This window comes from Aspergillus sydowii, assembly GCF_001890705.1.
Source record: "Aspergillus sydowii CBS 593.65 unplaced genomic scaffold ASPSYscaffold_5, whole genome shotgun sequence".
In the NCBI taxonomy this organism is placed as follows: Eukaryota; Fungi; Ascomycota; class Eurotiomycetes; order Eurotiales; family Aspergillaceae; genus Aspergillus; species Aspergillus sydowii.
In genome coordinates this window covers 1,030,688-1,053,143 of record NW_024467863.1, presented here as the reverse complement: position 1 = coordinate 1,053,143, position 22,456 = coordinate 1,030,688, and the positions used below count along the sequence as shown (strand labels likewise).

General features: G+C 49.5%; 11 protein-coding genes across 11 annotated transcripts; 6 read left to right on the top strand and 5 right to left on the bottom strand.

Annotated features, from left to right (window-relative positions):
* Nucleotides 1–670: 670 nt before the first annotated feature.
* Nucleotides 671–1,672, bottom strand: ASPSYDRAFT_151449 (exosome non-catalytic core subunit RRP45; the record flags this gene model as incomplete). Its single annotated transcript, XM_040842100.1, has 3 exons — nt 671–1,274; nt 1,338–1,457; nt 1,509–1,672. The coding sequence occupies 3 exons, from the start codon at nt 1,670–1,672 to the stop codon at nt 671–673; spliced, it is 888 nt and encodes a 295-aa protein (XP_040702606.1).
* Nucleotides 1,673–1,880: 208 nt separating this feature from the next.
* Nucleotides 1,881–3,081, top strand: ASPSYDRAFT_45195 (spliceosome-associated CWC15 family protein). The gene is made up of 6 exons (XM_040846988.1): nt 1,881–1,923; nt 1,975–1,997; nt 2,045–2,121; nt 2,170–2,457; nt 2,505–2,586; nt 2,635–3,081. Exons 1-6 carry the CDS (start codon nt 1,914–1,916, stop codon nt 2,857–2,859), a joined length of 705 nt encoding a protein of 234 aa, XP_040702605.1. The 5' UTR covers nt 1,881–1,913; the 3' UTR covers nt 2,860–3,081.
* A 149-nt stretch (nt 3,082–3,230) lies between these two features.
* ASPSYDRAFT_45194 (RNA polymerase II mediator complex head subunit MED22) lies at nt 3,231–4,086 on the top strand. Its single transcript, XM_040846987.1, has 4 exons — nt 3,231–3,295; nt 3,383–3,447; nt 3,533–3,601; nt 3,727–4,086. The coding sequence occupies exons 1-4, from the start codon at nt 3,262–3,264 to the stop codon at nt 3,910–3,912; spliced, it is 354 nt and encodes a 117-aa protein (XP_040702604.1). The 5' UTR covers nt 3,231–3,261; the 3' UTR covers nt 3,913–4,086.
* A 354-nt stretch (nt 4,087–4,440) lies between these two features.
* Nucleotides 4,441–5,280, top strand: ASPSYDRAFT_126253 (dihydrofolate reductase; the record flags this gene model as incomplete). The annotated part of the gene is made up of 1 exon (XM_040840462.1): nt 4,441–5,280. A coding segment is annotated over one exon (840 nt), but the record flags the coding sequence as incomplete, so codon positions are not given.
* A 46-nt stretch (nt 5,281–5,326) lies between these two features.
* On the bottom strand, nt 5,327–5,624 carry ASPSYDRAFT_974359 (uncharacterized protein). The gene has a single exon (XM_040853240.1). The coding sequence runs from the start codon at nt 5,520–5,522 to the stop codon at nt 5,358–5,360; it is 165 nt and encodes a 54-aa protein (XP_040702602.1). The 5' UTR covers nt 5,523–5,624; the 3' UTR covers nt 5,327–5,357.
* ASPSYDRAFT_974279 (chloride channel protein) lies at nt 5,428–8,693 on the bottom strand. The gene is made up of 4 exons (XM_040853239.1): nt 8,533–8,693; nt 6,214–8,421; nt 5,772–6,155; nt 5,428–5,716 (listed from the first exon to the last, which is right to left on the bottom strand). Exons 2-4 carry the CDS (start codon nt 8,398–8,400, stop codon nt 5,561–5,563), a joined length of 2,727 nt encoding a protein of 908 aa, XP_040702601.1. The 5' UTR covers nt 8,401–8,421; nt 8,533–8,693; the 3' UTR covers nt 5,428–5,560.
* Nucleotides 8,694–9,799: 1,106 nt separating this feature from the next.
* On the bottom strand, nt 9,800–10,609 carry ASPSYDRAFT_151029 (pectate lyase; the record flags this gene model as incomplete). Its single annotated transcript, XM_040842064.1, has 3 exons — nt 9,800–10,054; nt 10,111–10,209; nt 10,262–10,609. The coding sequence occupies 3 exons, from the start codon at nt 10,607–10,609 to the stop codon at nt 9,800–9,802; spliced, it is 702 nt and encodes a 233-aa protein (XP_040702600.1).
* A 4,475-nt stretch (nt 10,610–15,084) lies between these two features.
* ASPSYDRAFT_151936 (uncharacterized protein) lies at nt 15,085–15,780 on the bottom strand (the record flags this gene model as incomplete). Its single annotated transcript, XM_040842150.1, has 1 exon — nt 15,085–15,780. The coding sequence occupies one exon, from the start codon at nt 15,778–15,780 to the stop codon at nt 15,085–15,087; it is 696 nt and encodes a 231-aa protein (XP_040702599.1).
* Nucleotides 15,781–17,076: 1,296 nt separating this feature from the next.
* On the top strand, nt 17,077–17,898 carry ASPSYDRAFT_973831 (uncharacterized protein). The gene has a single exon (XM_040853237.1). It carries the CDS (start codon nt 17,335–17,337, stop codon nt 17,797–17,799), a length of 465 nt encoding a protein of 154 aa, XP_040702598.1. The 5' UTR covers nt 17,077–17,334; the 3' UTR covers nt 17,800–17,898.
* Nucleotides 17,899–20,112: 2,214 nt separating this feature from the next.
* Nucleotides 20,113–20,522, top strand: ASPSYDRAFT_973861 (uncharacterized protein). Its single transcript, XM_040853238.1, has one exon. The coding sequence runs from the start codon at nt 20,154–20,156 to the stop codon at nt 20,406–20,408; it is 255 nt and encodes an 84-aa protein (XP_040702597.1). The 5' UTR covers nt 20,113–20,153; the 3' UTR covers nt 20,409–20,522.
* Nucleotides 20,522–20,894, top strand: ASPSYDRAFT_973826 (uncharacterized protein). The gene has a single exon (XM_040853236.1). The coding sequence runs from the start codon at nt 20,636–20,638 to the stop codon at nt 20,861–20,863; it is 228 nt and encodes a 75-aa protein (XP_040702596.1). The 5' UTR covers nt 20,522–20,635; the 3' UTR covers nt 20,864–20,894.
* Nucleotides 20,895–22,456: the final 1,562 nt, after the last annotated feature.

The following is a 22,456-nucleotide window of genomic DNA, read 5'->3' as shown; positions in this document are numbered from 1 at the left end:
AAGGGCTAACACCGACAGTGTGGTGGTGTAACCCAGGGGGAGCATCGATTATTTCGAGTGGGTGCCGCTATTGCTTTGTTTGGAAGGGGCGAGTACGGGGAAAGGAGAATAAGACCAAGTAGAATATAGCGAGGAGGTGATCGCTGAGGAGGTCGAAAATAGAGAAGAAAGTAAGTAGAAGGAGAAAGACAATACGCAGCCAAAAAAAAAGAATATGATGATTGCCTGGTGAAGTGAGAATTGAGGAGAGTTTCTGGCTGCGCTAGCCGCCCGTTGGGTTTGGCGTGCGGCGGTGCTGTCCAGCCCCGTGGTCTCTCACTTCGCCGAACAGCAAGCTTGACGTGGGCTGTTCTTGACAAGGATCTTTAGCGTGATGCTTATTACAGGAATCTATATTAATTTCTGCAACGATAGATACACATCTGTTTATCTTTAAGCGTTATTGCCTGTCCTACAACCTTGGTCACGGAAATAGCTCTCCAGGCTGTTGAGTTTCTGGGCGTAGCTCCTATAGATCAGGGGCGCAAATCCTTATTACGGATGGTCGGACGCGGGAGATTTTCACTCCGCGACAGCACCAGCGATTTCTCGTACCTTGTAAATGATGATCGTGCATTTCATTCATCTATCATACGTCACATCCTTCGCCTGATCGAAGCATTGACGTCGTCTACGCGACAGGGCGATCGTTCTCTGCTCTAGCTTGCTCTGCGAGGCCACCCTTGGCCCGTTTCGCAAGGTCAACCTGCAGGGCCTTGTCGATAATGGCGTTGATCTCTTTAACTTTCTCCAACGCGACCGTCGTCTTCGTCACAAACACCAGGGCATCCACCGGGGAGCCTGAGAATTTGGAAAGGTAGCAGACATCTCCAGCATTGTTCATCCCAATCACCACGTCCGCCTCGGACGCTTGCTCTTCTTTCCGCGTCGCATCGAGCACAACCTGCTTTCCGTCGTCGAAGGTGTGGAATGTGACCGAAAGGGGTTTGTGTGTGATGTTCAAGGGTGCGGGAACTCTCTCATCCACTCCGTAAACAATCACCTGTCCGTCCTTGACCACAGCATCTGGGCGACGGAAGTGTTGTAGCCCGGCCATGATACCAATGCAGGATGCGTCAATCAGGTTTCCATCGTAATCGGTAATATGTACATCGGCACGTATCGTCCAGCAGCTAACTCCTTTGAGGATGCATAGAGATTCCGTATCTAAAGCGTTTGAGTGACGAATAACACGATCTAATACGTTCGTAACGTATGTCTCCAGGTCCCCTTGTCTATTAAGCGCAGCCCAATTAGCTCAAGTACAAGGTACTCATTGTCCAATTCGGTGTTCATACCGGCCATTCTCCCAGGCTGGGGATCCCATCGCGGTCAACTCCATAGCAATATTGAAGATACCATCAAACGGTCGGTCATCGTGAGGTTTTCCGACTTCGGCGGATATCCGAACGATAAGGCTATTGCGACAATTAGAAATGTAAAAATAAAATGCAGCAAGTGAAACAAACCTCGTCTTTCCAAGCTGAACTTTCACATGGCCATATTCTTCGCCAAATGAGAGATTGAGCGGACGGAGCTGATCGGCCTTACGGCCATCCAGCCTCACGTCCTCGCGGAGCGCATCGAGAATGAAATCGCGCTCGGCAATCGAGAGCGGTGCTTCTTTGTTCATAATTGCGGGCAGGCTCAGCCCCGGTGAGGGGGTTCAAGACAGAACGAGGACTTTCGCCTGGAATTTTCTCTGCATTCTGCAGCGTCATTGAAGCAAGGCGGGTCCTTGTCGTGGTTCGACCAATCAAATATTACAAACACAAAGCGGTGAACGGACCAGATTCTAGCCTCAGGCTGCCTCGTCGATATCCGATCACCTTCGACTTTCAGGCTTCTCGCCGAAACTTCACGCTACAAACACCATGACTACAGGTAAAAAGCCTATTGACCCTATTTATGTGTTCATTTGCTAATGCCGTACAGCTCACAGACCCACCTTTGATCCCGTACGTCGCAACTCCTTTTGTCCGGAACCATAACTCACAGAATCTAGGCACGAGGTAAAGAGGCCCTCCGCGGCCCTGCATACCACCAGCGGCTCCTCCCTGCACACACACACCTGAAAACTCGGTAGGTTATACATATTGTATTATGCTGAACAGCGACTAATTAGACAAGTCAATCTGGTCAGGGCACCCAAAGCGAATCGGCGCATCGCGACTTGCGCGCGGAATTGCTCCAGGCAGAGGCAAACCACTTCGCCAAGAAGCAAGGACTCCCCATAAATGAGGCCCCGACCGAAAGCGTCACACCGAAACGTCAACTCGAAGGCGGCCCTTCAGACGGCACCGATGGAGACATAGAGGAGGAAGATCCGGAAGCGAAACGGCGGCGGATATTAGAAGAGACGCGAGATATAGATGCAGATTCAGATGGCTCGGAGGAAGAGAGTAGCGAAGAAGAAAGGTTGGTAGCTTGCCGCTCATCCCAGGTTCTGTGCTAAGAAGCTATAGTGATGACGAAGACGAAGCTGCGGAGCTGATGCGAGAACTCGAGAAAATCAAAAAAGAAAGGCTAGCGCAGAAGGAAAAGGAGGTTTGTAAACCGCCCACGTTGCGCTATTAAGTTGCTTACTGGGAATAGGAACGCGAGCGAGCAGCGGAGGAAGAGGAACAACGCGAGGTTGACATTGCGCGAGGAAACCCACTACTCAACCCATCGGACTTTAACATGAAACGCCGCTGGGACGATGATGTTGTTTTCAAGAACCAGGCCCGGGGAACAGAAGAAAAGAGAGGAAAGGAGTTTGTTAACGACCTGCTACGATCTGATTTTCACAAGAAGTTCATGTCAAAATACGTGCGGTAATTGCACGCCTTGGCTGGCCCTCTCCCACACATTGCACCATCCAGTGGAATCCAGGACCTGGGATATCCTGGTTATACTAAGGTAGCTGTCGTGGAATCGAACCGGGAACCGGCACTTTGATATATGGCGTTTAGCATGGCTGTTTGAGCTGAGGTATAGACATGTACTTTAATAACGATACCTCGTACTATAAATTGATAAGGTATAGCATTTCTTAATTCCTCCATTGTAACCAAGCAACTTTTTTCCCGCATACCATTATTCAGTTACTGTCAACCCTTCGATTCGACACTTTTAGTAATGCCGGCAATAAATCACCGCATCCACCCCGCCGTCTCATCTCACATCCCATTACCATTCCATCGCTTCAGCAAGGAAGGCCATAAACGGCACACGAACAAGATGGAATCGCAACCGACTTCAAAAGCATTGCACTGTACGTACTGTCTCGCGACACAGCGCCGCAGCCCCTCCCGTTTCATCACATGGAAGACTGTTCCGAATGAAAGCTCATATGGCACAGTCCGCATAAACAATGATATCTCCCAATTGCTCCAGCGATTCGAAAATATTATGGCTACGACTACAGTATGTTTCCTCCTTATCTCCAACTGCGTCTCAAACGGAGTCCTGGACGGTGGAGCAACATTGCTAACTCACTTTTCACATCCAGGTCGATAGTACCAGCCACACGACGACGGCCGTTGAAACGTACCAGCTTGATGTTGAATCCACGGCATTGGTACGTTAGTTCATTCTCTTCATCTCTAAGATTGTCGCTCAATTAATTCTACTCTGTTCCGTTGCTTCCTGCCTTAATCTCGATCCACCGGAATATCCACTAACTCATTCTCTCTCCGATATCAGGTCCGCGCCGCAGAAGACATACTCTCCCTAACCCGATCGATGAAAGAAACATGGCTATTCGGGAAGCTCGATACTCTAGGTGAAGATGAATCAGAAACGAAGCGCAGGGAGGAATTGGAGAGGGACGCTGCGGTTATTCAGAAAGTCATTGAGGATGGTGGGATATTAAAGCCGGCGAAGCAGTAGTTGGATTTTTTTTTATCGCCAATACTCTCTGCTTCCCTGCTGTTATGTGCAATAAATATAGATCGGTATGGAGATTTGGTTGGCGCTGGTTGATTTCTGATTTGGGACCGCGTGGCGCTTTTGGTGTATATGGAGTATATGGAGTATGGAGGAGTTTTTATGATTGAGGATATGGCCGATACCCTTAAATCATTCTATTCGTCTAGGTATTATCTACTTCAATATAGTATGATGCTCTTTACAGAACAAATCTGCATAATTGGAATCAATATCTCCATTGTAGCTATGCTCTTGGACAATATCTAGACCGCCGTCTCCATATCAAACTCCGATAAGGAAAATAAAAGCTCCCCACCACCATCCTCTCTCAGCATATCCAACACCGATACCAAAACCTTTCAGGTCCTATTCAACCCTGAGAATCTTCAATCCCATACACGGACTGAATCACGTACCAGAAAACGCCCTGTTAACAATCTTCCTTCCTTACCCAACAAAACAACAATGCCCACACCACCCCTCCCAGTCCCCCTCACCCTCATCGTCGCAACAACACCAATCCACATCCCCTCACCCACAAATGCAGCCGCTAGTCAAACAACAAAAACCCTCCTCGGGATCGGCCTAAACGGCACGCTTCCCTGGCCGCGCATCAAGACGGACATGTCGTTTTTCGCGCGCGTCACGGCGCGTCCACCGGCTCCCACCACAACAAAAACAGGAGCAGGGAAAGCGAAGACAAACGCGCTCATAATGGGTCGCAAAACCTACGATTCCGTCCCGCCGAAGCTACGGCCTCTAGGGAAGAGGCTGAATGTTGTTGTTTCGAGGGATAAGGAGGGTGTTGTTGCGGAGAGGGTGAAGGGGGAGTTGGAAGCTAAGCGGGAGAGGGAGAAGGAGCTGGCTGAGGCGAAGGCGAAAGCTAAAGCTGAGGAATCTGCTGCTGCGGGTCAGGTCACGACTACTGCGACTGCTACTACGCCCGCTGAGGGGCGAACCGATGCGTTTGTGGCGGCCAGCCTGGAGGAGGCATTGACGCGGCTTGATGCTGCGGCGGCGGAAGAGGACGGGGGTGTCGGGAACGTATTCGTTATTGGGGGCGCGGAGATCTATGGTGCTTCGTTGAGACTGGGGACTGAATCTGGGTCCGGGGTGAAGAGGAAGGTCAGACTTGTGATGACCGATGTGGAGAAGGTAGATGGGAGTGGGTTTGAGTGTGATACGTTTTTCCCGATTAATGGGAAAGACCTAGCTGGGGAGGGATGGAGGGAGGTTAGTGCGGAGGAAGTAACAAACTGGGTTGGCGAGGAGGTTACAGGGGAGTGGATTCAAGAAGGGGATGTGAGGGTCCGGATGGTTGGATATGAGAGTGTGGAAGTGTAATAGCCTAAAAGCAGTACAATAGAAGTAGATATATACCCCGTGCTTTGATATGTATCAAATGGTCATACTATATTCGCCGATGATGCATGTGAGCAAAAAATGCGATATAAAGAGAGACAAAGGCAATCCAACGCTAATATACAGCATTTGATAACAGAAATAATGCAAGACATACTCAAAATCAGGATAGGGTATCCGAAATCAAAACAAGATGACAGGCAGGTCATGGATAAGGAAATGCAATGCTCCAGAAAGGATCAAGAGTCTATCCATTCTCCTTCATAAACTTCACAAAAGCCTTCTTATGCACCAGGCCCGCGTAATGCCCATCCTGAAGGACGCACAAATAGCGCAGTCCGAGCTTGACGAAGCACTGATAAACAAGGTCTATAGGGGAGTGAATATCGAGAGCAAGGGGAGCCTGGGAGAAGTCAGTTTTGGTTCACGGGTGATTTACAAAAGGGCGAGCGACTTACCGGATCTATATATCTAGTGAAATCGACATGCAAAGAATCTTCGTCATCCGTATCGGAGATAGCAGAAGAGTTGTCGATAGCCATCAGACACGACGTACTGTCCTCATCCTCGAGACTATCAAGCGCATACTCCAGATCCGGAGCTGGAATGAGTCCGATAAGGACACCGTCACGCAGAATCGGGAGTCCGCTGTCCAGCTCGCCCGCCATGAGAAGATGTTGAAGCTTCGAGCGTAGCTCTCGCGCCGGAACGAGCGGAGATTCCGTGATTTCAATCATTCGACTTCGCCGAACCGGCCGAACAATATCACCAAGCTCTGCATCGGACATGATTTGGAGTTTGTTATCGAGGAATGGATATGAATTCATTTCAGTCAGGAAGTCCTAAAAAAAAAAGAAAGATCAGTATATTGATAACTCTCAGAGCGGGACCGGAACCTACATAAATACTATGAGGCTCAATAGCATCGGCGGTCCATTTGGCACACAATACCGCCAGTGAGAATGGCAACACATGGTCCAAGCTGCCGGTCAGTTCAAACAAAATGATAGCAAGGGTAACGGATAGACGTGTAACTCCACACATGGTAGCGCCCGCCGCAACCATAGCATAGACCCCCGGGGTTACACAAGATTCCATACCAGCAACCGCGGCGCATGAGGACCCGAACAAGATGAAGTTAGGAAATTTCAATGCCACGTATTGCGTCACATGGCCGACAATGCGGCCCATCAAGCCACCGACTACCATTGAAGGAACGTAGATACCTGCAGGTACCTTGATGCCGAAAGTTACCACAGTCAGAATGCTTTTGATCACGAGCGCCACTGTGAGCGAACGAAGTACCTCGCCGATGCCCTCTGGGTGTGGACATAGACCGTCTGAAGATCGGGAATCGCGCTCGCATGGACTAGCTAACTGGAACAGGAGCTCTGTTACCGGCAATTTTGTGTAGCGGTTCCAGAAACCCATCAATCCAGTCAGAAGCGCTACAAGAACGACCTCCAATAATGGCCAGCGCTTGATGGCAGGGATGCGGCGGAATGATTTAGCCCATATGCTAGAGACTTTGATAAACAGAGCGCCCACTGCACCCCCGAGAACACCCAGGAACATGAAGATACCAAGCTCAAATATCTCCCAGTCACCCAAGTACCGTACTTCGAATAGAACGATCTTTCCAGTGCCATATGGATTTAGGAACTTCAACGAAAGGGCCGCAGCAATACAGCAGAAGAAAGTCCGGAAGAGGGTCTTGGGCGGGAAGTAGTAGCTGACTTCCTCAAGGCTGAAGAGGACACCACCAATCGGGGCACCGAAAGCTACGGCAACACCACTGGCAGCGCTGGCGCTGAGTACCTCACGCCGTTTGCCGTCATTGTTATGGTATTTACTAAACAGTCGGCAGCATATATTTCCAACACAGGTGGCAATATGCACATATGGGCCCTCTTTGCCGAGACTGAGGCCGGAGGCGACACTGAAGACCAGCGCCAAGGTCTTGATGACCAGCGTTTTAAACCCCAGATAACCGTGGAGCACAAAACCACTGTTAATGACCTTCACCTCGGCCACACCGCTACCCGCAGCAGAGTAATAGATCATATCAGGGCGGGTAGGTAGCATCGAGAACGACGACGAGTCCCCAGATTCAGGCGAGGCATTCGCGTCAGTCGTTGGTTTCGAGGTGCGAGAGCTCCCAGCAGCGAGGTTCTCATCCAGGGTAGCCAGGGATACCGCCGATGGGACGACAGTCTTGGTAAGTAGCGTCAAGAGGCAAGATACAACAGCCAAGGCCACAGACCAGATCACATAGACACCAAAGTCCACCCAACGACTACCCCCGGACTCATGATTCATCATCTCAGACCAAGACCGCCATTCGGGACAATCATCAATATCGACACAGCAATTCCCGCGGCTCTTGAACCAAGCCGTCGTACAGATCCCATCCTTCAGGTCAAAGACATACTCCTCCGATACATCCACAAAGTACGCAATCGCAGCCGTTATGCATCCAATCAGCGCAACCAAAAGCCAGCCCTGGGCGCCGTCAAACAAAGCCAGAATTCGCCCGCGGATATCCTTCCTCCTGCGCAGTTCCCGAAGACGCACGCCATCGGCAACACTATCATGCACCCAGTCCGTCGACGTAAACTGGTCATACCACATCCGGTCATCCAAGAACGATCCGGTCATAGCATCCTTGGCCGACGCAGTCAGACTCTCCGCCTGGCCCGCATCCAGGCTCCCCCTGCGACTAAACCGCTTATTCGTCGAGTTCGCTCGGCTATGATGTCGTGACCGCCGCAAACTGCCCGCGAGCAGAGTATGTCTGAATCCGGAGTCCTGGCCGGATGAGGCTGAGAAAGTGGTGTAGGAGCGCTGCGGCTGTGCCCGGCCTTCTTTGGCCTTCCCCAGGAGGCTAGTTGTCTCGCCAGCCTCCAAGGGCGGCTCTAGGGACTGATAGGCGGTATGGGATTCTGAGATATGGCTATAGCTTCGGCGCATGGCGGTCGGGGACGGAGGAGCCGTCCGGGGATTATTCCTGGCGCTCACATTCTCGGAATCGGGAGGCTCCTCATGCGGAGGAGGAGAGGTGAAATACGATGGAACCGATCGGGGCATTTTTCATTGAAAGAGGGGACGCTGGTTTTCCCCCTTAGATCTGGCGGTCTTGCGATTTTGTTAGCCTGCTTGCTTGCATTTCATAAACGCGATTTAACAAAAATTACTCACAGAACAACATTGTCCCCTTACAGTGGTCTGAAGGGGGAAGTTCTTGTTGATTAGGTTCAGGCCCAATAATGCAGCCCTTGGCGAGTCCCACGGTACCCGACGGCGACCACAAAGGTTATTTCCCGGCTCTGAAACGGGGGGAGGCAACAGAGACAAGATACTATATACAGTAAGAGAAAGAAAAGAAGAAAGGAGAGAAAGAGCCGTTGTGCACGTCGGACTAAGTAGTATCGAAAGACGGTGAAAGAGATCGTGAAGGACGAAAGAGGAGAAGTTGGACGGATGATTGGATTGCATCTTTGCTGGCAGATGACCCGCCATCGCCCACCACAGGAACAGAGCCGACCAGCCACTCCCATCATCTGATGGCTATACAGCCCGACAAAGACTCGTCTTCAGCTGCTGTTGGTCCGAGCCGCCATGGTCGACAGGCCAAGAGATACTCCTCCACGGGCATCTTTAACCACCTTTGTGCAGTACCCTGCTCGTCACTGTTGATCCCCAACCTCGACATCGCGTCGTGCCTCCACTGTCGTCATACCAATCCGCCAGGTCCTCGCAGGAACCTGAGTAGGCAGATATCTCCGCCTCCGACTATCCTGCTTTTCCCGATGACCGCTTTCTGACCGCAGCATTCTTCAGCTCAATAACTACCTGACTCATCTGAAACGAACAAATATGTTAGTTACTACGTACTGGAACGCATACGTCACCCGCAAGATCCCGGCAGATCATCATTCTCTTCCCCATGGGGTTCTCCTACACCGTACGTCAATTCTGCAGAGTGCAGTGACACTGGGCAGCTGCACCAGCAACACTTGTCATTCGTACCATAACCCGCCAGTCTATCTGACACTTAACGCAACACTTAACGCATGTTATACGGGCGCCTGAAACGTCATCTCCCTCGCCACGCGATCCAACCAGATGAAACACCGCTGGATTACGCTCTCCCGGGCACGCGAGTCTTGTTGCCCTCCATTACCCTGTCTGTGCTGACGATCAATGTTAATCCCATTCCATGCCCACATTAACTTTATGCAACCCCGCAATGTGGCATTCCCTGCGATCTCGCCATCAGCCATCAGATTCCAGTTATTGCGGCTATTAAGCGCATGAGTCTTTTTTCCCTCGTATCTTGGATTAAAATGGAATGGTATTTTGCCGGTCGCTTCAAAAGCGAATATGGCTAAGGATGGGGAAACTACATGGTACCATGGATCCATACAACCGGTAATATCCTCCCCCCAGGTTCCCTCCCAAGTCAGACAGATAATTGCCTGTGCGTCTAACCAGAACAATATCCAACCTTCTCTGGCTCACAGCTGTCGCTGCAGCCATCGTAGAAGACGCAGGGGTGGTCGGCGTCGGTGCAAACGTTTATCAAGGTCGCAGTGTCGCCATAGTTCAGGTTAATGCCGACAACTTCACCACCGTTGTATGCGGTAGTCCCTTCGACGTAGACATTGCGCTTGCACTGAGAGCTGCAGTTACCGCAGGAGCGGTAGACCTTGCCGTAGTCTTCGGCGTAGAAGTTGATGATCTTGAAGCGGCATAGGTTAGGTCTGGCGACTTCGTGGTTGAATTGAGACCACTTACATTCACAGTACCACAGCCATTGTGCTGAACCACCTTGTCGCCGGCGTGGTAAGCACCACCGCCAATGATCCAGGACTCTTGTCCCTCGGAGTCACCTCGCTGCAAAGGAATCAGAGAAATCGGTAGTAGCAGGAGCAGAAAGAAGCCTTACAACGGTGATAGCATCCTCGCAGACGTCCTCGAACCAGACAAACTCCAGAGTGCAAGGACCTTCGCAGTGAACTCCCTCCTTCTGGTCCTTTCCAATGATAACGTTCTTCAGGGTTGCGCCAGACCGGAGGATGAAGACAGCATCATCATTTCCACCCTCGCCGCTAGAGCATGCGCCGGAGCCACGGTCATACTTGGCCCAGCCAGCGTCAAAAGTTTCACCAGCGGCAATCTCGATCGGAGCACTGTTTGAGTAGTGGGCGGTATGCTGTGGGAGGCCCCCCTCGTAGCCTAGACAGGCTAGAGCAACGGGGATCAGGGAAGAAGCTAGGGCAATCTTGGAAAACATCGTTGCGAAGATGAAACTGCTGATCAGCCGAGAGGCAATCTGATTGCGTGAGCATGTCGATCAGAGGGCTCGCAAGCATTCTTATACTTCCTTCCGCCTTGCCAACAGATGACAACTCAAGAAATTAGCGAATCATTGGTGGATCAATGAAAAGGAGAGAATCAAGACATCCAATTTGTTTTGCAATCACGAGGGAATCTTCACAGGGGACAGCCCAGCCTTGGCCAGCACAGCTTTCGACCAAGTTCCCTCCAATTGAAGAGCAGAGCATCAGGTCATAGACGGTGGTGGATGGAGCACTGCGCTTCCGGTCATAACGGACCCTGGCAGACCGCCAGATAAATTGGACCAGGCACTCGATGATTGGATTTGCCAAGCTGTAGCAATATATCTGGCTGTGTTTGGTTTTCCGTAGCCAACGATGAAAATGCCTCGGGATTTGTCCTGCTTCGAAAGACCGGTGGAGGTGTAGAAGAAGTAACTCCACGGAGTGTGGCGCTTGCCATGCATGACTCGACAGTCGAGATGCTGCCCCTTGAAGAATTTCTTCATATATGATCAGGCCCTGTGGCGCCGCTCTTGGCTTATTACAGGGTCATTGTTGCTCTCCATAGAACGCAATAGTCCTAAAGGCCGGTGTCAGACCATTCCCAATTTCCCATAGATAGGGAACTTCCGGGATAATTCTGAGTATGGAATCTACCTTGCCTTCACCTGCAGGGTCCGGTTCGGAGCACCCCACACGCAGACTAGAGAGACATTAATATAATCCATGCCACGTTTACCAGGATTCCCCAGGCCCTGGCACCGCCACAACACCACTTCGGATTCTTCACAAGCAAGCGCATTCAGATTACTCCGTCCAGTGCAGACAAACACCGTGTGCTCCGCTTCATATCAGGATACGAGGTGCGCAAAGTATCCGTACTATTTCCATCTCGGAAAATCAGATGTTTCCTATCTGCAGAAGCTTCTCTGGGATTTGTCAATGTCAAAGGGCCGCTTGGCGGGGGTGCTAGCAGTTGGTAGTGCCGGCCAGTGTTTCATAATAACATCGAAGGCCCGCCCTCCTCTCAACCTTTAGATAAGTCTAGAACTATGTCGGGTGCGCTTGGAGGACAGACGGCTAACGGTAATGAAAGATGGAAAGGTAAGCGACAACCTATCCAGCTCCATATAATATATATATATATGTGTCGACAGATGAAAAACACAATCCAACAGGGAAATGAATTGTGGAATAAAGAACCAACGTCTAATACACAGTTTATTTTATTTTATTTTATTTTTTTAGACTTATTACCCGTCAGGGTTCCAGCTACAAGGCTTCAGCTTGAGTCTCTATATCGCACATACCCTACAAAGTATAAGGTGCCAAAAACATTGTTCTTTCAGGAAGGCACGATAGGTTGTCACTTGTCCGATTATGAGGAAGACGCAACCTGAACTGCCTTCCGATTGTCCCATTGCGACTTCCCTATACGGCCTGGAATGAATTATTGCCACTATAGGAAACTGCGGCCAGCTGGTTGACTGCTGCCTACATAGGAAGGCAGGTGCCAGGTATATCGAATCCTTAGCAGGGCAGTGAAGTTAGCCACCTACCTAGTAGACTGTATACACAGTTCAATCCAGTGTAAAGCATATGTACCACCACAACTCTAACTTATAATTCTTTATATCTGCACATGTCATATATATAGTGTAAAACCGAATGTAAAGGTTTCCATGATTTCATTGAATAATGTATCCCTTACAAGGTCTGTCGCTATCAAGGACTACAACCCTGTATAACTGATAGGAAAATAAGCTCACTACCACCTCATCGAGATTACCAGCGTGCAAAGAAAGTATCTCATTCATATTGGCGTCTCCGATTGAATATGTTCCGGGCCAGAGGCAACATTATCTCCGCGGGGGAGAGGGTATATACGGTTGTCCTTGGCCATGGACGATCCATACCCAATGGTATTAGGGGCGATAGTTACGGACCTGAGGAATAGAGAAGCAATAATGGCGTAGATATGGAGAAGGACCGTCCCAATCAGGAACCCCGACACCCAGCCGAGGTCTGTCCAGTAGATTGTGATGGCCTTGTAAGTTATACCGGTAGTGCTGTTGAAAACAGTTAATCCCACACGTCGCGAGGAGATTGTTTGGCCATGGTCTCCTGCGGTGCGAGAATAGGCGCCGAATATATCGCATTTATTGATGTGAGTGCACTTGGGAGACCGAAGGTACCAGAAAACCTCGATCTTGACGTACTACTATTCGTGTTTATATGCGCAGCTGCGAGTCTCCCAGACGCTCGTGGGCTCCTTAGAGACCATCCTGAGCGCACTTTGGCCGCCGGTGGATGAAATTGTCCAAATTAAAAGGACAGACATGGAGAGCAAAGAGAAAAAAACACATGGGGCAACAAGAATATCAGGGAGAATTTTCCTGCCAAACTCGTGCTGGCGTCTAGTTGCCCCTTAACTTATTGCCAATAGAGCCTCTGTTTCAGGTGGTGAGGAGGCTCTAAGAAGGCTGCTAACTGACGGACACAATTGCACAATGCACATTCTAGGCAGTTCGGATGCTTATCCGCTAAGTTAGGGATAAAACACGGTCCTAAACGAGGCTCAAACTTTTTGGCTTGCAATTGCTTACACATGATTACTTACTGCGTAGTTACTTGTAAGGCTGTCGTGTTACCAGCCCTATACTTAGGTGGTGCAGAATAGTACGTACTAGTTTTTCTTGTCTGAACAAAAGAGGATTCCAGAAAATCAAAGCAAATTGACCCATTATAAGATAGATAATTTTAATAATACTCGGTATTACATCTTCAATTCATAGTCATGTCCAAGGCGTGACTGTCGAGTGCCAAGTCCAACCCCTCTCAGGTCTCGACTGCGCTCAATACGGAGTAATGTCAGCACGAAACTGATGCCCATAATCTCGGCATAACTTCCAATTTTACGTGATTGAAGGCAGGGATCAGAGAGCTAAGACGGCTCAGACGGGAGTACTTATCCTTGACGTGATCCTGAAGTTTTCCCCCAAGTACGAGAAAGTAAGAGACCGAGCACTATGATCACCTAGTGACTTCAGTAAGTAGTATCCGCAGTCGGCCACGCTCCCGAGGAGATACTGGGAGGAGAGGAGAGAGAGGGGAAAGTGATGCCCATCAAGGTCCCCGCTAGATCCCTGCTTTAGCACTGACAGACCTCAACGACAGCGACAGAGCAGTAAAATCCATTATGTAACCGGTTTGATCCCCGCATGATGGGTTGGGGGAACAGAGAGCAAAAACCAACAAGCAAAAGCAAAGAAGAGCATGGGAGAGATCCCATTCCCAGCCGCTATAGCCTACTGCATGGGGACACGGACCGGTCAGTCAATCGCGCCTCACCCGCCTCACCAACCTAAACTTGAATTTGGAGGTATCCGACCAGTCCAGTCTCAAGTTTGAGCAATAATGACGGGTGTCAAGGTACGGACTACGGATACATAAGGTTGGCTAGTGAGAAGTCCAGTCGGGTTAGGGCACAAATTACCCAAAACGGCAGACCTGCTGTGCGTGGTCGGGTATGGCGGAGATAGCGGTGCCGGTTATCCAATTCTCCTCTCATCTCATCTGATCTTATCAAATCAATCCAATTCAGTAAGATGAAAGACTGAGAGACCGAGAGACCGAGATGGCTGGAAATGGATCCAACCTCCGAGTTCCCCTCGCAAAAGAAAAGATGCGTGCATTATTATTGCGTGCGAGGTTGCGAGCCGAGACCCTCCGAGCGCGTCGATCCGCCAGGGAACAATTCGACGAGTTGAGTCTGACAGATGCAGCGCATGGACAAATAGTGCGCCTGCACGGGCTCTTGAGTTGGGTTGAGGGGATTCAGGAGGGGAGTCATGGATCCGACCGGATCAGATGAGCTGGCTCAGTGATCTTTACTCTGCCGGGGTCTCGGATTTCTTAACTCTCCGTGGGAACAGGGGACTGGAGTCTCCGGCCAGACGAGTCCGCGGGGACGATCCATGTGATCTGTCGGGCACTCTGGTTCGTCGAGGGTCAAGCGGTGTGAGATCGGCAGCCGCGTGCCGCGTTGGCTGGGTTTCGTTGACCGCATCGTGATGGGGTCAGTTTGGTTCCAGGCATGTGCTCCTGTTCCTGCTATTGCTACTGCGACCGAAGGAGAGTTGATGTGTAGTTGTTTATTGATCTAATACCACTTTCCGGTACCAGTACTAGTAGTAGATGCTATATACTTCGTGTAGAAATCAACATGAGAAGAGTAGTGCCCAACAAGTAAACAGGTAGATAACGCCGAACAATGCATGCATGAATCTGTTGTATGCAATCCTAATCCATAATCCAAAATGGTCTTTTGTGCAACGCGTCGCTGGTTCATGCTGAAATTCTCAGAACATCAAATCGTCAGGGTATCACGTATTAGTATATACTAGCGGAGTCGTGGTGAAGGGCATGGTCAACATGTCTCAATCATCGGTTGCTGCGCTTGCGGTACATAATACCGGTGTTCGAAGTCTGAGTCTGAGAGTGCGATCTCGGTGGTGTTTGCTTGCTTCTCATCAAAGGTCTCGAGGATCGGCTGTGGTGGTGATGGAGGCATGCTGTCGTCTTCGGATTCCTCGTCCTCGTCGTGCGACAGCTCTGGAGGTGTCTGTCGCGATGGTGATCGAGTCAAGGCAAGCTCACCGAGATCCTCAGCGTCGTCGTATTCAAATTCAGAGTCCGAGTCCGAGTCGGACGAGTCGTAGTCTTCCTCCAGCTCGGTCTCGGTGATAACGGCAACTGGTGATGGTGCTCGTCGTCGGATGGGTGTGTATTCATCCTCAAAGTCCGAGTCTTCCTCCTCGCTAAGGTCCGAGTCTTCGTCGGAGAGATCCTCTGGGTCCCAATCCTCCTCGGGCTCTTCGACGAGTGTTTCCGCCCATTGAATGTGCTGGTGTTCAGGGCGATCGGAACTCTTGGTGGCGCCGCTGACAGTTTGGTTGAACCAGCGCTCTTGTTCTTGTTCAGCGTCGGCCAGATCTAACATAAGAGTGTCGAGGAGGTTTGCGTGGCCGACAAGCAGACGCAAGTCATGGTCCGCTCGGGAAGCTTCCCGGGTAAGCTTCCGGCGGGCCGTGTGGGCGAGGTAGTATGTTTGGGTGATGCTCATTTTTTTCTGCTGGCGCTTCCGCGTGAGAGAGTCGAAGTATGAGGTGAAGGAGGAAGCTGGCGGAGGGGATGGAGAGGTAGAAGTAAGCGGAGAAAGTGTAGAAGACATGTTGAGGGCCTGGGGGCGGCCTGATGTGTTAATGATCTCAGCCTGTGACTCAGGCAGCACTGAATGTTCTCCAGCCGGTGGGCCGCTGTCCAATCGTGGCTGGGCACAGGAGGCGGTGTATCAAGAGGCTGACAGCCTTATCTCCCTGATACGAGTAATAATATGAAGGGACCCTTGCAAGTGTCTGGGCAGGAGTCGGGCTTTCTGGTAGCGTAAATCCGATGCGGATACTTGGTGGTCACCGACAGGCTGGTGTATGCGATCGAGCGTCTAGTGGCTGATGCCAATGTACGTGGATGTCTGAGGTATCCTCGTTCGGTAGGAGTTGGTTGGTTTGCAGTGAGTCGGTGAAGAGAAGATATCGATCAGAGAGGTCTGAAAAATGAATTGAAGGGGATGGTTCCCATATGATATATCCAGCAGGGGGCCACTTAGTTCCATTTTCTTTTACTTTTTTTCGCGTTTTACTAGCCTTTGTATTCTGATTCATAATCGTATCGCCGAGACTAGGCACGCTAATTTCCTATTTTCCATTATTATTATTTTTTCTTTCCGGTGCTTTTCTTTGGTACGGGCCCATCAACTCCGCCGTAAAGTCCGACCGGATAGATTTGCACGCCGGGCAGGCAGGCATAAGTTCAATCGCCTTGGGTGCGCTCCGTGGATCCGATCAGCGGGGCCAAGGTTGAGGATTGACATTCCCGAGGTCACCGCCTCTCTGTTGGGCCCAATTAGAAGCTGCAAAAGCGTGACTCATGGACGTTGTCGCGGCACTACTCCCTTTTGGGAAACCGCAGCCCAGCGCATAATTCAGCAAAACAGGAAGGCGCGGATGCTGGTATTTCCGTAATTTACGCTTGGTAATCTCCGGGCAGCCTGACAAACTGACAAGCTGGACGAGAAGCTTCCGAGCATCATCCATACTCATCATTATTCAGCTTCCCCAGATGACTCGAAATCGCATAATTGTTATCTCCAGTCGCCGATTGTCCGCTCGGAACTCTAAGTTATGCATGCAATCCTGTCAAACAGAGACCCAAGTCTGGAACTCTTCTTGATACTCGCGTTCGAACTTCTTAAACACTGGTTTACATTCATCCGCTGACTAAATTACTGCCACCCGAACATCCGGCGTCTCCAGCCCAACAATGTGATGGCTGATCAGAGGATGTGACGAAGCCAAGTGTCTTCAGCAGGACTTGGCTCTCAGTTAGTCAGTTCCAGCCACGACCAAGGACGTTGCCGGGCAGTGCCCTGGCCGCGCCTCGTTTAATCGTTTACTCGCCAAGCGCACGTCAAAACGAATACGACAACCGAGATAGTTGATCATTTTGTACAAGGCAACATGAATACTATTCAAGGAAACGTGGACCTTATGCACGCCAACCTGACGGGTGCCGAGAAGTCCAGGCTTCCACGTTTGCGATCTCTTCCCCCATTCACATCATGAATATTCTTGACACTGCCTCTGACCTGGGGGCCAAGATGCGGAGGAGCCGCACCGCCCAGTGTGCCCAGCGGCCCAGCCCTGCGCCTCGCAAACGTGTCGGCCTTTTAGTCAGCCGTTGGTTTCTCATGTATTTCCCTATTCCAGATATCGTAATTGCTGTCATCATCCTTAAGATCTACCCAGGTGGCAGTCCTCCTGTGTATCCTTGGCAATGTTTCTGTATCTCCATCCTTTGCCACCCGAATGAAGATGCAAATACACCACCAAGTATAGCTGAGTTATGCTATAAACGATTTCCGTGGATACGTCGTATTCGTTTAGCCGGGTCAGCCTTGGAAACACGTGCGATCCTCTTCCCTGGGTTTTATACTGACCGCTCGTATACCCGTTTTGGAAAGCTGTTCGTCCGTTGCTTATTTCTGCGGTTCTGCCAAATCTGGGGGTTGCCAGTGCTTCGCTGACGACATTGGTCGATTATTAATGATGCAGCCAGGGCTTTATTCGCTGTCATCCATGGATATCCCCAGACTTGGCCTGTCGGGTGTCTTCAGGGTTCGCCTTTCGTATTTCCGATTTCTAATCTCCACGCTAACCGATGACATCAGCCTCGTGACATTAACGTGGATCTAGACCCGAGAATCGCATTGTGCCCAGCGGCCTTATTTTATCTCCGTTATTACTTTGTTCTCACTAATAGGCGTTGACGTGCTCGAGTCTATTCTGAAGTCGATGCCCCGGTTCAAAGGAGCTGAAACCCTCAGCCAACGGTTATGGCTACACCGTACGTGATACAGATTGCACGGGCCGGCCTTTGCAAATCCCAACAACAGCATCAGATCTCAAAAGACAGTATTACTATGCCTTTGCTGAAGCTCAGTGCATAACACCAATGCATTATCTCCCATCCTCAACTCAACTAACCGAACTGAGTCATAATCAATGAATGTATAATCGGTAAACCGGCATCCGACTGCCGATGCCCGCCGTTTCCCTCGTGAAGGACGCCCAGCAAAGCTGAACCGTGGATCCATCTCGCCCTACGGACAACGGAGTCTAGCCAGCTTCCCCATCCGAGGCTCTTTTCGGGCTACGGCGTCGGTCGTCCGGGCGAGGGTCTTCAAGTCCCCCCGTCTCTGAAAAAATTTTCCGGGCCCGCAGCGGCACCGGACGCCATGGCTTGTGATGCGGACCCGGCACTCGGATAGATCGGGAAATTTTCATTGGACTAGCGTGAAGATTTTCTTGTTTGTTTAATTGTTTCTCAAGTTTTTTCCTTCTGAGTCTCCATACCTCTTCAGCTCGTTAGTCACCTTCTGGCCTTGGGCTTGGGCTTCCAGCAACGATGAGTCAATTGCAATTTTGCAGGCGTCAATTGGGCGTCTGCGCGGTTACTCTCGGACATCAGTCGTTCGTATTGCTGTTCAATATGGTGGATTACTTGGCTACTGAAAGACTTGCTCTTTCGAGGATCGCTCCGCTGTTACAAGGTAATACGGCAAGGTTCAATCAGCGGCGATCTTTTACTAGTTGCTTGTTGAGACGGGATGGATCAGTTAGGCACAGATTGAAATTTTCTTCATTTCTCGACTAGTGGGTAGACTATCGAAGGGTAAATCGGCAAGGCTTTGTACAACTTTGTAGTTCAGGGGAGAGTCATTTTCGATGCAAGGGCAATTAAGTAAGGCTTGTGATTTGTGGCGGGATACATCAATTGTATCTGTACTTCGGTCTTCAGTACCTATCATGCATCGAGCCCTAACTTGAAATATATATCGAAACGAATACGCTTACTGAACCGTGCCCAGACGGACTTCGCACTCGCATATTAAGAACAGTATTTACCAAACAGTCTCGTACAAACACTTTATTGCCACTTACTAATATATGCGGCATAATTTCTTGGCATTGAATCCTAGATACACGGAGACCGGGGCATAAAAAAAAATCTCTGTTTCCCTTGTGAGAGTGGGTATACCAGGCCCGGTTGTTACCCACCCGACCGTTGGGCTGATCGATAAGTATAACCCTTACCCGAGGCAAGGCGAGACGCTGTGGACTACTAGCGGAGTATATCCTCAATGTAGAATATACCTCGGCAACCCGTTAGAAATGCACCTACTACCAATATGTTATACTTATGGGTCGAGCACTCGGATCCAGGATACCGTATCTGAAAAGTCTGCAGTTGATCCGTATATACAGTACCTATGTATGTGCACTTTAATTCCTCTGGGGAGATGCAACTGTTGGGTGGCAAAAAGCAGGGATGTTATCTCGGCATTAACTCGGGCTATGGATTCTGGTATGTAGTCCTGCATAACGAGATAGTACGTATATACTCCGTAGTCACTTGGCCGAAATGACGAGAACTTTCTGCGTGATTCCATAGCGGGAGAGTATATCTACTTCCATATGAATATTCTCGACTGTAATAGTACGGTGTAGTGGGAGTCTATGGCATCCGATATGGAAGTATATATTAGGTAGTTTATATGCGCAAATATATACATGTCCAAAACTGCTTTGTTCCATCTAGTCGCTCTATCAGGAAACTTAAATTAGGGCTGAGAAACAATTAGGTTCGCTCTCACGAAAACCGTGCGTATTCCTTTTGTAGGCGAAGTTTATATTCTCGATTTTAAATATAAATCGAACGTTCTTTGCTTTTTACTTTGACTCGCGATATGGCTAGACCTAGGTGGAACATATATATACGTACGTAGCATTATACAAATCAAATCGCATGCCATATTTCAAAATAACATATTATTGAACGTTGCAGATATGGTCACTTACTGTATCTTGCGAGAACACAATGATGATGCGCATTTTCTTCACCAGGGATTGTAGAGTGTTTCAGCTAAATTTAAAGTTAGGTGTAGCCAAATTCAAGGATACAATGGTGAACACGAGATGTTTCAGCCTTATTATTGGACTATTAATAGAAGGGCTGCCTCTTTGTGTGTTAAATATAGTGGTCTCGACTTCAAACGTGGGAAGCGTGTTTCGAAAGCTTACAAATGGACAAAGGATATGTTTGACCAGGCAAAGTATCGTTTTAGTTTTATAACCTCGTCAGAGTCTATTGTCTGGTCTGACCATTTTTATATTTCGTTTACCCTACCTAAGGAGGTTCCTACAGTTTATTAGCTATGGATATGTAAGTTGGCAACGATGACGACAAGAATATCAGTAAGAAGCAGTGCCCGGTTGACCCCCGGATGAAAGCACATATAACTGGCGCGCCAGGCCTAACAGCATATATCCCCCAAAAAGATAGCCTATGAGGACGTTATTATGGCCAGGAAAGTAGTTTTGTCTCAGAAGAATGGACGGCTGATCGGCGGAAACATTGCGCTGAGTTTGTTGGCATGCTTGCCACAATCTGCGGAACTTCACGTTTACAAAACAAAAACAGTCGCCATGCTTGGTGCAATCCGAGCTTCCTCAGCTTCAGATCTGAGATGGCGTTGTTGCGAGGGTCCTGCGAGGTCCCAAAACCACAGATCTATTGGCCCGGGGTAAAGTGAACATTGTTAAACTTCAGAAGCCTAAGGTAGGACCGTAAATGATGAATGTTTCTCCCAACTAAAGTACTGCCGGCTGGTGTAGACTTTTGAACGTTTTGCGCTTTAGGGTCTCCGAAGAATTTCGTGGATGATACTGGCATACTGGTTTGTGACACCATGTATTGTTCTCAGTTCTAGGCCATCTCAACCAGGAATTCCGCATACAAGCAGCTTGATGTACCCAGTTAGCGGGGTATTTATTTTTGCGCGGCTCACGGGGAAGATACTTGCATGCAGATGGCTTCGAGGCGTCGCTGGTTTGAGCCGCGAAACATCTTGAGGGCACAGTGCTTGTTCGATAAGGTGGATAATTAGTCGGTAATTATCCTTGGATGATTCGGTTCGGCGCATATTCTGTGGAAGAAAAGTGCATTGGCATCGGTCGCTCCTGCCTTTTACCAAAGTTCCTCCGTTGCATCGTCCCCCAATACAATACTCGCTCAACGCAGCATGGATTCCCCAGGCCATTTGTTCCTTCCTATCTTAGTATTCCGATGCTCTTTATCCTTTTTTTGTACTGCGCTTGATTGTCTAGTATTTGAGAGACATCATCATTCAGTTTTCCATCTTGTGCCTGTTTTGGGACCCAAAGGTTTAGGGCTATCCATGAATAAACTCAAAAAGGTCCATAGATGGCGGTATGGCAGTTATAGAATAGTCAGAGGCTTAGAAGGACGATAGAGAGAGCTGTTGAATACTAGTTGTACGGATTGTAGGAGGCCTACCAGGCCATCATTCGATTGGTAAACGCTTTGGGTACACACGAATATAGACCTGAGGCTTGAGCGCTTGTCCTCTCTATGAACTCAAGGTGCACTAGTGATTGCCAGTCTTCTTTCGCAACAAATTCTGACTTAAACAGACGCACAACACCTGGTATGAATGGCCTGTCGGTCGATTCGCCTGGGGAAGTGTGTCCAACTCTGATGGGTAACTGACATGAAACACGTCCTTGAGGTTGAAGAGCACCTAGGCATCAACCTTGGTCTGGCCCCCATCCGTAGCTAGATACAAAATTTAAGGGACTATCTCTGCACAGGGATTATATACGAGCGCGTCTATCTGGACATTTTAGAAATAGATACTAGAATAGCAAATGTAAGTACCGCAATCTACCGAAATGGAGCCGTGCGCGGGATGAGATGCCAAGGTGGTAGTCGAATCTGCTAGTGCAGACATTATTCTAGATTGACGGAGATAATCCGAGAATCAACCGTTGACAGTTGTTTCCTCCGTTCAGTTAACTATCCGAGTCTAATGGGGGTTATCTGGTGGCCATGAATATCTAAGCGCATACGTTATCCCGACATCTGCCCCGATTGTCTCGGCGAGAACAATTTGGTGGAATCCTTGATAGTTTCAATTGTTTGAAAGAGGACCAAACATGGGCTTGTTGCAGCCAAGAGAAGCAAATGGCTCACGGTCATGGCCCATTCGCAAAGTATCTGGAAATTCCCTCTGCTTGGGGATTTCTGTGTGTCAGGATCTTCCCTCGAGGTGTCAATTCCCCACAGGTCCCTCGCCAATAACAACCGTCACAAAACAATGA